The 15,269-nt window shown below is 39.3% G+C and overlaps 1 protein-coding gene across 12 annotated transcripts in view; it reads right to left on the reverse strand.

Annotated features, from left to right (window-relative positions):
* Positions 1 to 9,786: 9,786 nt before the first annotated feature.
* Positions 9,787 to 15,269, reverse strand: part of HIVEP2 (HIVEP zinc finger 2) — a 193,722-nt gene continuing 188,239 nt past the window's right edge. For all 12 annotated transcript variants that reach the window (XM_078370203.1, XM_035296886.3, XM_054254480.2 and 9 more), the window contains one exon: positions 9,787 to 12,248. In XM_078370203.1, the coding sequence (XP_078226329.1) occupies positions 11,424 to 12,248 (825 nt within the window). In that variant the 3' untranslated portion in view covers positions 9,787 to 11,423. The remainder of the gene's footprint in view (positions 12,249 to 15,269) is intronic.

Below are 15,269 nucleotides of genomic sequence, written 5' to 3' on the forward strand. Positions count from 1 at the left end.
TGTCAAGTAATGTTTGCATGTTTGTGCATTTTTCAGATCCTCTATGTCAGTACAATTAAATAAACGTGGTCATGGTGAGACTACATGGACAGTGGAGTAGTGGAAACAGGAGTGATCCTGGTGTCTGACTGACTTCGATTTGACTGCAATCATCTCAGTATTAGTAGAAACACAGTAGTAACAAAAGCAGTTTTGCCATCATTATTTTTAAATTGACTTAAATAGTAATAGTCTGAACACATTATAGATGTATTTATGTGCCAGCGACTATATCCAAAATGTGCTTATAGAAACTGTCAAACACTTGAAATAGTTTCTCAGACATAATACTGAAAATGTTTGATTCTATGATATTGAGGACAAGTTTTCTATGATTTAGTAATTAATTCTGCCTGATGAATTTCTATTCATCTTCTGAACCTGGGCATTATCACTCACATACACACACACACACACACACACACACACACACACTCACAAACACAAACAGGGCATTTTGGAAATTCATGGAAGCTTTTGATTGATGCTATAATTACAGGGCACTGCTGGCATTTAGTGATTAAGATTCTCTAATGCTGGAGTCCCACCATTTTATAAAACTTGGATGTTCCTCCAAATGGGATACGAAAGTGAAATACTCATTTGGATTTATGTGAACCTAGAACCAAACTCCGTTTCATTATAAAGCAACTTTGGCGTGGGGGTATAGAATTTTAAGTCATCTCTGCTACCAGCAGACAAGTGTGTTCCTAAAAATCACTGTGCTATGCAAAAGTGTGCAATAACAAACCACAGGGCATATGAGGAAGGCAGGGTTAGGGACACAATATTCTAAAACCTTATCAGTGATTTGCTAAAAAAATAAGATAGGGTGACAATAAAAATGGTAGCACAATTTTACATTCATTAAATGGTTACGAAATACACAAGTACTCCAATAAATGTGATGCTTAACTTAAAAAAGATCTAACATTAGTTACTGGAAGTAGGTGACCGAAGAGCTGCAGCTTGTGCCTTACTGGGAAGTGATGGAAAGTCATCTGAAACAGAACTGAAAATCCAATTGCATTATGCTGTACACTACGTATAAGAGTGGGGCTCATAACACTCTCAGTGAAATGAGGTAGCTGGTAGATATCAGAAGTGTGTTAGAGTTTATGTTTGTATATTCCCCCATGGCTCCTTCAGGTAAATGTGGCCTTCAGCATTCACCTAGTATTTCTCAATTAAAAAGTCAAGTATAAGCAAATGTGTTATTTCAGACTGTTCCCTAATATGTCAATAGGGTTGGAACAAATTTTAAAACAAATATTACAGCAGAATTGACTGTAGACTAAACTTTTCTCAGAGGGCAACCACATGTCAATTGAGAAAATTTGTGTTTTGTTATTTTTGGAACTTTCCAAGATTTTCCTTTTCATTTCAGAAAATCATGTTCTAATGACAATGGCACCTGAGTTGCTAGTATAACACACGGGCAGCGGAATGTGTAGCTGTCATAATCATGGTGATCTACATGGAGGTGCAAGCTTCTAACTTCCTCATTATACTTTCTTTTTTGCTTCTTTTTTTTGAGATGGAGTCTTGCTCTATGCCAGGCCAGAGATCAGAGGCACAATCTCGACTCACTGCAACCTCTGCCTTCCGGGTTCAAGCTATTCCCCTGCCTCAGCCTCCTGAATAGCTGGGACTACAGGTGCATGCCACCACACCCAGCTAATTTTTGTGTTTTTAGTAGAGACGGGATTTCACCATGTTGGCCAGGATGGTCTCGATCTCTTGACCCCGTGATCCACCACCTTTGCCTCCCAAAGTGTTGGGATTCCAGGCTTGAGCCAACACACTCGACCTATACTTTCTACTATAATCTTTAACTATAACACAGAGCATGTACCTATTTAATAGATAAATAAAATTATATTATAAATTAATTTTCTGGCTGGGCGCAGTAGCTCACGCCTGTAATCCCAGCACTTTGGGAGGCCGAGGCTGGTGGATCACGAGGTCAAGAGATCGAGACCATCCTGGTCAACATGGTGAAACCCCGTCTCTACTAAAAATACAAAAAATTAGCTGGGCACGGTGGTGCGTGCCTGTAATCCCAGCTACTCAGGAGGCTGAGACAGGAGAATTGCCTGAACCCGGGAGGCGGAGGTTGCGGTGAGCCGAGATCGCGCCATTGCACCCCAGCCTGGGTAACAAGAGCGAAACTCCAACTCAAAAAAAAAAAGAAAAAAAAATTACTTTCTATCATTTCTCCTTTGTATAGTTAGGGTATTATATTCAAATTCTTGAAATTATCCATATAGGCTGATTAAACTATAGAAAAAAGCACTATAAAATATGTGTAAGGAAGGGGTGGCTTTGGATTTAATAAAATTGTAAACAATTGATATAGAGCAACAAAAAAAGGAAGGGAATGTAGGCATATTCTTAACAAATTTATGGAAGGATTAAATGAGATTATATCTTTCTGGCATGTGATACTTTTTAAATAAATCACAGATAGATTTATTATTATTAAGATAGTATCAGAAGAACCACAGATCCAATTGCTCCCTGCACTTCTCTTTTTGGATGGCCACAGGACCCCCAAACTCAGGAAGCAAGGAAGTAAGCGTTACCAAATTGATCAGGGCTCTCCCAAAACTCCCTGTCCCCCTGTCTTTTAACCATGTTGTGAAAAGACATCATCTTTCATCTATTTGTGGCCAGCTAGAAATGGAGTGTGAACCATGACTCCCCGCTCTTCTGAGAGCCCTGTATCTAATGAACCACCATCCCATATGGCGCACCACCGTTCCGCAGTTCAAGTCCGTCTGCTTTCTTCCATCTTCACCACTGCCACATTATTGCAGGCCACTATCATGGAAATAGCTGCCTCACTGAGCTCAGCGTCCCGTCGCACCCCCTCATATCATCTCTCTTTCACCAGCACCGTCCAATAGAAATGCAATGTGAGCTATGCATGCAACTGTGAAATTTCTGGTACCAACCTAAAACAAGAAGTGTAGGAACTTGACATTAACATCATTTTAATCAACCTAATATTTGCAGTGTAATATCGTTTCAACATGTATCACTAGGAACAATTATTAAAATAGTTGACACCGTCCTTTGTGCTATGTCTTCAACATTGGCATGTATTTTAAATTTGCAGCGCATATCAATTTGGACTAACATTTCCAGTGCTCTGCAGCCCCATGTTGCCATGGCTCTTGGACAGTGTACCTTAAAGCCCTTTTATCTGTGTAAACCACAAACCCTGTCTCATCACTTTCCTACCTAGCGCCCTCTAATTCCCAAATTGCTGTTGACCTAATATCTCAACCTCTAAAAATAATTTCCAAGACCCCCCAGTATCCGGTCATTGTTTATCCCATCAGCTTCACCTCTTGCTATCCCTTTCCTGGCCCTGCACCTCATAATCTTTATTCCCTCTGTAGAATTTGTTTTGTTCTCACCAACATGTCCTGCTCTCTCTTGCTGTGGGTTTTTTTCCAGAGGGCTTCCTCTATCTGTGACACCTTTAATGTTCTGCACTAACCTGATCATCACCTTAAATTCCTGAACACCCATACTTTTGGTTCAGATTTGGGTTCCCTCCTTATGGTTCAGACTCACTTGCCTCAAATCTGGGTTTGCTTTGCAGTGATCCCTCTCCCTTGCCATTCTGTCATTGAAATCTCTTGCTCACATGAGGTTTTGCCTACTAAACAGTGAAATGATGAACTTCCTTTGGAAGCATGCAGCTACGGCTGAATGACAATGAAATAATGGAATGGATGATTCCGGAGTCAGACAGATCTGAGTTTGAAACTCAGTTATGTAATCTTGGGCAAGTTATAAAACTTATGTTTCTTTCCTTATGGATCTTCGGTGATTACCAAAATGGAAATTACAATGCCCTGTGCATATTTATCTATCTAAACAGAATGCAGTAAATCTGGTCATATCTCTTTTGACATAGGAATATCTATGTATACATACCCTAAGATTTAGATTTACATAGAAAGAAGGTGGCTTTACTTCAGAATGGAGAGCAAGACACATTCTCAATTGCAGAATTAACCTGAAGCATTGGTAGAGGGGGTAGGGGTGATAAATCAGGAATATAACACTATTTCCCATCCGGCTGCGTTTCTTGTGTGGACATATTTCCCTGAAAGAAACCCCATATTGCGGAGTGGTAGGTATACTAAGATCTTGGCTAAAATCCCTAACACATTTGAATTGTAACCTTCCCTGGAAACCTGAGTTATGTTATTCTTGGGTAAGGAGGCAAAACTGGAGACTTAAGTTTATTTAGCCTTTAATATAAAAGGGGGTTATCTTTGTGCAATTTCAGTTTATTCTGGAAAGTATTAATGAGGGAGTGTTCACATTTGGGGCATTTTAATATTGCTGGCATGATACAATTTGGGGGGATTGATGCTGTCCTGTGATTATCCTCAATGTATTATTTATGTTAAACTAGATTTGCCAATGTGACTAGGCTTGATATGAGTTGGGAAATATACCACAGTCCATCCCTTGTCAAACAGGCTTCCATGTGAATATTAAGTCCTAATGCCCTAAGATATCCATTGTGTGTAATGAATTAACTTTTTTCCTATGCACAAGGATGGTGCTGGTTATGTAATCTTCTTAGAAGATTTGAGAAAATAGTCATTCAAATCATTTTCTTATGGGCTTAATTCTCTCTGGGAAAGGCTGCATGTTCTAATTTTTGAGCTAAGATGAAGTTGCTTTATTTAATCTCTTTGTCTAGTTTGTTTCAGTTGAATATCACGTGAATTATGATCTCACTGGTTCCATGGGGATAACAGAGAGTCATAGACTATGTTTTGGGAAAAACAGTAGGTTCTTGGTGACAGTGGGTTTTCTTCAAAGAGGGAAACATTTGCAGGGTGCCACGAATCTGGCTTCTTAGATTGATACACAGCAGCTAGGAGCAGCCTTTTCCTCAGGCCCCCTGCTTCAGTCAGGATGGCAGCTCCGCTAGAGAAAGGAAACCCCTCTGTTTCTTTCCTTCCTCCATCCTTCCCTGTGGAGGGAGAAGAAATGGCAGACTCCTTCCTTCTGCCTTCCTCTTACTTAATTACATGTGGTCAGCAGAACAGCAAGGCAAGGCTTCCAGGGGCTAGGGCGCTCTCTTCACTGACTCCACATCCTATTGCAAAAGCAGTAGGGGAGCCAGGGCCCTCCGGGAGCCCAACTGCATCTCTCTCTTCTCAGGTCCACAGAGAGGCAAACGGATTTATACTAAGGCAGAAGTGAGAGACCCCGCAGGAGCCCTGAGAATGGGGTAGATTCTCCATCCTCGTTTTTAACAGATTTCTGGCAGGAGGAGTAAGAGTTGCCTATGAGATGCTTGTTTACTTCTTCAGAAAAGCATGCTTTGGCTGTTATAGCTTGAGTGAGTTTCAAGGTCCAAAACTCAATGGAAACAGAAGCAATCAATGGGATTGTATCACCAAAATACTTAACTAGATACTTAGTGATAAGCATTGAACCCAAGTTCTATGGTAGCAGATTTTTGGGTTTAGTTGTTGTGGCTCTTTGGTTTAGCTCCAGCACCAAGAACAGAGCCAGCGTGTGAAAGAATCTCAATAGTTGTCAAATGGTGAGTGCTTATAGAGGTGGGTGGTGCGGCCTGCAGGTGGCTGACAGTTCAGGAAGCATTGCACACATGTGAAGTTTAATTTAAATATAATTAAATAAAATTAAAATTCCAGTTTCTCAGCTGCACTTGCTGCATTCCCAGTGCTCCACAGTCATGTGTAGCTATAGGCTCTTGCACTGAAAAGTGCAGATATGGAACATTTTTTCCATTTCAGAAAGTTCTACTGGACTGCACCGATTTTAGAGCCTAGCCGCCTTTTCTCCTTACTAGCTGGAAAAACTTAAGGAAATTCTTTCTCTCAGTTTTGTGACTATTAAATGAGGGAATAAATGAAAGCACATACAACAGGGCTAGTAAAGAATACTTCCCATCATTAGATAAAAGTGGGATTTTGTATACAATAACATGTAGGAAAAAATAGCCACCTTGTCCAGTGGCATTTTTTAATAGAAAGATTTTCAGTTTAAAATATTTTATTTATTAATATGATTTTAATGAATTAAGGAAATGTATGACCATTAATCATTTTATTATAATTTTGCCAAAACGAAATTTTATTCACATCAAACTATATTGATTAAACTTGTATTTCAACAATGTAACAAAGCTTGGGATCTACTTGAAGTATAAAACCTGCCAGGGGCTGGGTGTGGTGCTCACTCCTGCAATCCCAGCACTTTGGGAGGCTGAGGCAGGCAGATTACTTGAGCCCACGAGTTCTAGACCAGCCTGGCCAACATGGCGAGACCCCATCTCTACACAAAAATACAAAAAATTAGCCAGGCGTGGTGGCAGGGACCTGTGGTTCCAGCTACTCTGGAGGCTGAGATGGGAGGGTCTCTTGAGTCAGGGAGGCGGAGGTTGCAATGAGCCTAGATAGCACCACTGCACTTCAGCCGGGGAGACAGAGCAAGACTCTGTCTCAAAAAAATAAAAAATAAAAATAAAAAACCATGCCAGAGATCTAGTACAGAATATGAAATACATTTATAGGCACTTAGTGAATGGAGAGAAAAATCTGTTGATATGATTCGTTTTGATAACCTATGTGTATTTCTAGTCTTGAAATCCCGGCCTCAAGCAATCCTCCTGAATCAGCCTCCCAAAGAGCTGGAATTACAGGCACATGTCAACACACTCAGCCAAATGCATATTTCTGAAGGTGGCCTTAGTTGCTGATGAGCAATGGATATGTATGCATAAAATGATTCATCTATAGAGTTCTAGAAAACAGAGTTTGTATCTTCTTCTTGTTCATCTTTAGGTACTCTTTAGTACCAAGTAGGATAATTTCTGCCATTTTTCCTGTTCTTCAGCATGGCCAACCTGGTTTATTGTTGCATATGAAGTCTGGGTAAGCACATGTTTCTCTATACTCGGAAATGAATGGGAATGTATGCACTATATAATGTCAAACAGCCCCTGGGGGAAACAACTGTACTGTGGTGAAATAGATGCCAGCATATTTAGTAACATATTTTAAACTAATAACCATTTCCAGGGCAGAAACAGGCTTTGTTGTTTTTGTATGATTCTGAGCTCATTCAATCAGACAACTTTCACTGTAAATTGTTGTGGTTGAAACCTTACTCTAAATGAGAAGAGCATAAACAATCAGAAACTGTTCTTTAAGCAAACCTGGACAAAGAGTTGGGAGCTCAGTGTCATCCTTGACTCTGCAATGAACTACCTATTTCTCCTTGAAAAATTCACCTAACTTCTCTAGACCATAGGTTTTGGAAAAGACATTTGTAAATGACAGGTTAATTTAATAATCTCTAATTGTTTAATAATAAAGCTACAATTATGCTACCAAGGAAACAGTAACTAATAGTAAATAATTGCCCAAATAGTGGGTTTTTTTTTCCTCAGAAGATGACGTTCTAAAAGTCTTGTTTTCTAGAAATTATCTCGGGGAACATACTGAAAATCAAGTTAGCAAAAATATTAAACAATTTTGTATGACTAAGGCTCACAGATGAGATGTGCTGTCCCATGAAGTATATCTTTGCTTGCCCCCATGCTCCTTGTCTACCTTTGGAAATCCTCAGACTTCCTCTTCTATCCCTGTATATATACTGAGGAATTTCATCCAATTCAGGGTTCTCAGCTATGATGAAAGACAAGAACTGACAAACCAGTCTCCAGCTCTGGTCTCTCTTGTTTGGGGTTCAATGCCTTTGGAACTGCTAAGGAGAGTTCATTTCTTTACCAGCATTCTGTACGAATCCTCTCTCTTGGGGCTGAATAATGCCCCCTCATTCCATTGCCCAGGTTAAAAACTCATCATCATCTTTAACTTCTCCATCTCCTTCATCCCAGCATCAAATCAGTCTAGCTATCAGCCATTCCTCTTCATTAAGCAAAACTGTTCCTTCTTTCTGCAGATCCTCATCATGTTTGGATTGTTGCTATCTTTATTTCCCTTGTCTTCACTGCTGCCACAATGTTTTATTTTTCCTTAAATAGTGATAACGATAACAAGTCCACTTTATTGCTTCAATCCTTCCTTGGTTCTCCATTGCTTACAGGGCAAGACCTGTAGGCTGGATTAGGAAATTGCACTTTGATAGGTGTTTCTACCTTAACTATCTACCACCTTGCCATATACCCAGGCTGCCAGCTACATTTTTCTTTTTACCCAATTAATTGCTTTACACATCCCAGATCATCTAACGTGCTTTTCTGCTTATGTTTTTATAATGCCCTTTCAGCTCAAATATAAACTCCATGAAGGCAAGGATTTTATATGTTTTGTCCCATACTGGACAACTAGCACACAAAAAAGTACCCCACTGTAGGTGATGAATAACTTTGTTGAGTGAATTAGTCAACATATTGTTTCAAAGATCTGTTCCAAGGCTATCCCTGTGATGAAGCCTTTCTCCTTTCTCAGTAGGATGATTGCTCTCTCCAAGATAATTGCTCACTCCCTTTGTTGTTATAAAACACACCAATGTGCAACTATTTTACTCACATATATCTTTCCTATTTACTTGAGCTCCTTGGTGGCAGGGATACTCCTCATTAATTCTAAATGCCCACCACTGGTCTGGGAGCATTGCCTCACACCTGTAATCCCAGCACTTTGGGAGACTGAGGCAGGCAAATCGCTTGAGGCCAGGCTGGCCAACATGGTGAAAACCCATCTCTACTAAAAATACAAAATATAGTGAGCCATGGTGGCGTGTGCCTGCAGACCCAGCTACTCAGTAGGCTGAGATGGGAGAATCACTTGAACCTGGGAGGCAGAGATTGCAGTGAGCTGAAATTGCACCACTGCACTCCAACCTGGGCTGCAGTGAGGACTCTGTCTCAAAAAAAATAAATAAAAATAAATGCCCACTTTTGTACCCAGTTCATAGTTGGCACTCAAAAACTTTTATGAATGAATAAATGAGTGATGAATTAGGTAGAGGAAGAAACAGAGTAATTTGATTTGGTCTGAGATCACCAACACACACACACACACACACACAATGAGGAATACAACACACAAATCACCCTACATAATCAAAAGATTCTTTACTTAGAGTGTCTGTGTTGACCTTTAATTCACCTTTGTAAAACACAGTTTATAAAGACAGTCTGGCTCATAAAAGCAAATAGGTACATTGTAAATCCACCAATTTGAGATTTTTATAGTGGAATACTAATAGGTTTTGACTTTTAATGAGCTTCTGCTTTTATTATTAAAAACATTCTACTCTTTCTAATAAAAGAACTGTGATTTGTGGATATTTTCTGATATATTTCAGTTAATTCTTAGCTTCAGCCACCTTGGCAAAAGGAAAGAAGTTTCCCCAGTGGAATTTCAGTTAAGTATGCATACTGCAAGAGAAGCAGAAGGGAAAATGATAATTTGTTTTATTCATGACTCTGTTCAGATGCAACATATGCTGCCGAGGCCCCTGCTGAGGTTTGGATAAGTCTATTTCTAGGGCCCACACCTTGGTGACCACTATCTTGTTCTAATCAGATGACCTATGGACGCCAATGACTGTCTTCTCACTTGTTAAAAGCATTCATACTCAGCATACCTCAGGATGGGCAGAGCCTAGCACTTAAAACACAGATGGTATGTTGCTAGTATCAAAATTTCTTTAGAAACAAAATCAGGAAATTAAAATATAAAGCAACACATAAGAACTAGACACCTCAAGCATGTAATTGTATATTTATTTCTCTTTTTAAAGAACACTCCTTAATGTAATTCAATATACAAACTTGGTTTCACAGAATTATAATCCACTATATAGCACAAAGATAACCCAGATTGTGTGTGTGCGTGCACACATGTGCGTGCCTGTGCACATGTTGCTGTACCCCTCCCTCCCTTCTACTCTTCTGGACCTACAAAGGCTCTTCTCACCTTCAACACTAACCAAAAGCCATTGTATTACATACAACAGATATCATCCTCCCATGAGTTCTTCGTCCTTGAAAGATTCTTTTCCCCATTCCCCCTGAGATAGCCAGGAGTGTGACACTCTTCCCCTGTGCAAAAGGGTAAGGTGACCTCCCCTAACACAGATGTTAACCCTGTTCCCATGTAAACTGGCTGACAGGAAGAGGTGGGGAGCAGGTCTCCAACCCCTTTTCCCCCTTCCACACCCAACCCTCAGAGTCCAAGTGCGACCCTCTGCGTAGCCTTAGTTCCAGTCACCATCCTGTGTAGCAAGAACTAAGGAGATTACTAAGCCCAGGTTTTCACCATGAGCAGCGCACAGCACTGCCTGCCAAGCCACCGGGCCGGCCGATAACCAAGCTCTACACAGTCCCATGTGCTTTGTCACTTTAATTTTTTAAAGACACCTAGCATAGGTCTGTGGCAACCTAGTGTCCAACGAGTTACATAAAATTGTACCAGTGATGCACTTGTACATATTTACATGGGGTGGAATGTTTTCCCATATTTTTAGATGAGTATATAGATCAACATGTTCACATAAGACCAAATACTTTTAATATTATTTATAACTGATTTATAAAGCTTTGAAAAAACTCACAATAGCACATTGTTTACTTTAATGCTTTACGGTACTATCATTTTAAAATCACAATCAGCACTTAAGTTATAGTCAATCCAGCAAACAAGAGACAAAAAAATATACAAGAGTTAAGAACTGACTGATACATCCTTTATCTTTTTTTTAACTAATGCATAAGTGCAGAATAAGATACTCTACTTTAAATATCTTGTTTACAATGTACATTTTTGTTCTAGTTACGCAACAGTAAATCCCATGCTTCACATAGAAAAGCAATCCACAACATTAAGAAAAAATGTACAATTTATGAAACAAAGTAAATAAATATTAGTATTACAGAATCAGAGCTGTACATAAAAGCTGTTCAGTTTTAATCATATAAAAATATGTTTTAGTGCAACCTCACATATATATTGATGCTGTTTTGCTTTACATCATTTAGATCCAAGTGTCCAAAAAAGGAAAGAAATTACATTTATTACAAAGCAGATACACAAATTCTAAAATATGTACAAATTACTGCTAAAAAATGCTTATAAGAATATAAGCAAAGTAAAGAAAAGGCACAAACATCTGTACAATTTTAAAAGTACCAGACCCAATAGGTTAATTTCAAATTTTGTTTTGGTCAGGCTCATGATGACTTGTTAATTTACCTAATTCTTTTGATATAACAAAAGTATATATAATAGCAAACTACTGTAACTTAGGACAGGCATGCTATAAACTTGATTACCTCCATTTCTAGAAAAACAAAAACAAAAAAATGGGAAAATGTGGAAATGAAAGTCTCCATGCATCGCAGATCAATGTAGCTGACTCTTTTCTGATGAAGGATCTTTGCCTTCCTCTGTGCTAGAAGATAACTCCTTGCTGCTGTGAAAGTCCGCCTGCTTGTCATCCACACAACTCTTGCTGTAAAACGTGGAGTGAGCTAATGGAGTCTGTGATGTACCAAAATTGTCCTTTTCACCATCATGCAAGTCAGGGTGGGTGGCTGAGGTACAGGGCTGACCTGGCTCAGGTCTACTAAAGTGTCTAATGCTAACATGTGCACTTCCCAGGGGGTTCTGGTGGGGCTCCTGCACCCGTGCTGGCTGATCTGCCCCAAGCAGAGCTGCCTCTTCTGTGGCAATCCGGAGAGAGGCAATGGCTTTTGTACAAGTCTGTATATTTTCCTCCTGTTCCCGCTCTGTTGCGTTTAGGCTGTCTTCCGAAGTGCTCTGTTTCATCAATAGCCGAGGAGAAGAGGGAGTGCTAGGTGGACCAGAGGACTGCAAAGCGTGAGGACCTCGCTTCTCATGCTGCTTAGAAAGCACATAGGGATCCTTGGAGAAGGACTCCCCTGATGCACCTTTCTTCTCCTCAAAGCCCTCCATTGGCAGGGGCAATGTGGGTGGAGGATGTAAACTGGAAAGGGCCGGCGGCATGGAGTGAACCATCTGGATCCCACCAACGGGCACCATGGGGATAGGAGCTCGCACTTGTTGCTGAGAGTGGAGTGGAAGATGACTGAAGACATAGTCATTAGGACCCTCAGGGAAAAGGCTGGAGCCTGGATGTTCATAAGCACCTTCTTGGTCTCCATAGAGACTGAAGTAAGGAACCTGAGGTAATCCTCTTCTTAAATTCTGCACAGAGAAACAAAGAGAGCACAACATTCAGATTCTGCTACTCTTCATTCTTAGATCACTCACCCACTCACACATTCACTACCTAGATAGGCTTCAATACCTAATCCCTTGATCAAGTTTTCATTTTTCAAGACAAAAGAGATTTCTCTGCTGTCTTTTATAATCCTTATATAAAGGTGTCAGCCTGTGAAAAGTTGCTTCTGTTTTTAAACAAGGTGATAAAGCAGTCAGGGTGTTTTCCACTGGGCATAGAGATACATTTCAGCTCTGTTTTTTTCATAAGAGAGAATGAAAAATTAATGAATAATTAGCTGAAAGAGTTTACTGAGCAAAAAAACACTAATAAACATTAATCATAGATTTTTTTAATTCAAAAGGAAATAAAAAGATTACCATCTGTTGCTATACTGGACAGATTTTTAATATTTTTCTTAAGTGTTGATGAGTATATAATTGGAATGACAAGCCTGAAAATTGGCTTTTTAAAAAAGTTTTCCACAGAACGGATGACAAAATGGTGGTGAGGCCCAAAAACTGGTTCCTCCAATGTGTAAGACATTGGTCTAAAGGAATATATTCCTGCCAGGAGATATTCAATGCAGAAGACCAGCTTCTTCATCCAATAGCAAATCCAGGCCATTTAAGTCTTACATCAATAATAATTTTTTCAAAGGAAACTATCCATCATAGAAGTGGTTAACATTATTATTACAGACAGTTAACAACTTATATTCAACTCCATAGCAGGGTACCAAAGACAATGACATCTTAATTCTTTTGTTCATATTATTATTTCCACCTCAATATCTTGTTGGCAGTCAGTGAATTAAGGATGCATAAAATGCTCAGCCAGAATTTCAGATTTCATAGTCTCAGTCCTGAAAATGGAGAATTTATTTTCTATACTATTTCTGTAGTGAAATACAACTTAGATTGTCAAATCAGGTTTTAATGATATTATCATATTTTCAATTGCTGTGATTCATTCTTTTAATGGATTTTTATCTAAAAAGGACTTCATTTATTTTTCTATTTTTTTGAGAACCAAGGATAGAAAGATAGATAGGTAGGTAGGTAGGTAGGTAGGTAGGTAGGTAGGTAGGTGGATAGATGGATGGATAGATAGATAGATAGATAGATAGATAGATAGATAGATACCTATACAGTATGGTAGTAGTCCAGGATAGAGCCAAGGAAAATGTTCTAATTCATTTCAAGAGTGTTTCAGTGCTAAAACTCAGGGTATGCTTTATACCATTAAGAATTCATCCAGTTCTATCTAGATTGTGATTTCTGCTACTCTCTGAGATGCTTAGATCTTACTCTGCTCTGTGATATATCATATGCAAGCTGGAAACATGGGTTCTACTGAAAGTGTGAGTGAAATGGTGTAATCATCAATATTACCATTACCAGGACCTCATACTCTGGGAAAGGTGAGAATTTTATGGTACAGGAATCATTTAAATTCTGCACACACACAAAATCCCCCTTGTGTTTAATCGGGTTTGGAAAAGGCATGTCTCCTTCATCAAACACCTCTTTGAAAGGAAAACCGGCAATGCCTACAGTAACAATCTTTAAAGATAATCAAGTAGGTTTTCTTTTAATCATAGCGATCACAGATTCAAAGTTTAAAATAAATCTAGCTTGGTTAGTTTTCCATTTTACTTCTGGTGACTATTCCATGACCTCCACTGCATACAACCAATCAGAATGTGGATCTGTGGGGGAACTGAGGAAGTGACCAGAAGTCAGAGAGAGATGCCCTATAATGTAAACTGAGTTGAGATCCCCAACTGCAGGCTGACAAATAGAGTCATGATTTGTCCTCCAAAACTACAATACTATTCGACATGTTCTAAATCCAATAAAATCTTGTGGGTGCTACCAATAAATGTTTCAAATTCAGCCCTTTACTGATCAGAAATGAAATGATTTTAACCACAGAGCTACATGTACAAGTAGAATTTCTACCATGTGGCCACTTCCAGTGCTCCAAGCCCCACCAGGCATTTCCATATATTCTCTCTCCTCCCATTCACCCTTTCTTCATCCTCCAAATAAGTTTTCTCTACTTTGGTTTTTACTCCATTTGCAATCCTATTGTTTTGTAGTTTGGGCCTTATAAATGTGGTGAACAAACTCCCATCTTATTAAATCTCAGTAAGAAAAATTTTGTCATGGAAAAGCAAATAGTGAATTCAAAGGTAGATTGTGTTAAGTGTATGTGCATATATATATAGATAGATAGATAGACATATATACACACATGTAGAAATGTACATACACAGACATCTAGATATACGTCTATATGCCATGTACCAGATCTATTACCCCACTCATCTCTTCAACAGTATGGCAGTAGGGACCTCTAGATGCAAATAATAATGAGAGGGACATAGAAGAGCAAGAACCTCCTTGGGGGCAGCAGGGAGCAGAGGAAGGAGAGGTGACACATCTGTGCTCAGTCACTGGCTGGGGCTGCAGGGAGAGCATGGCCTTGGCTTGAAAACAGGCCTGTCCTGAAGGAGCTGACATGCCAGCATGAGGCTGTCTGCCCACTACATTCCTTACAGCTGAATGGCACGTTCTTTCAGGGACAGAAATCTGCATGGGTCACCTCCTGGCTGCCAGAAACCAATTAAAAAACTGTGGCCAAGAGGTTAAGTGACTTTCCCAGGATCACACAGAAAGTAAGGGATAGGAATCAATGTTGGCTGTTTCACTAGACATAATCCTCATCTACACCACATACTGAGGACCTGGACACACCTTTGTCTTTCTTTCTGCTATTTATCTACAAAAGTTTTAAAATGGAAAAGGAAATATATTTATTGAAAAAAAGACAAGGCCACAAGTCATAATATTATTTCATTTTCATCCTTGAACCACATGTAGTAGACCCTCAAAAATTCAAATTCAGTAAATACTGAATAAATGGATAAAAGATTCTTACCTTTTCATTCTATCTATGTATCTATCATCTATCTATCTATCTATCTATCTATCTATCTA

Source organism: Callithrix jacchus, chromosome 4 (genome assembly GCF_049354715.1).
Source record: "Callithrix jacchus isolate 240 chromosome 4, calJac240_pri, whole genome shotgun sequence".
NCBI lineage: Eukaryota > Metazoa > Chordata > Mammalia > Primates > Cebidae > Callithrix > Callithrix jacchus.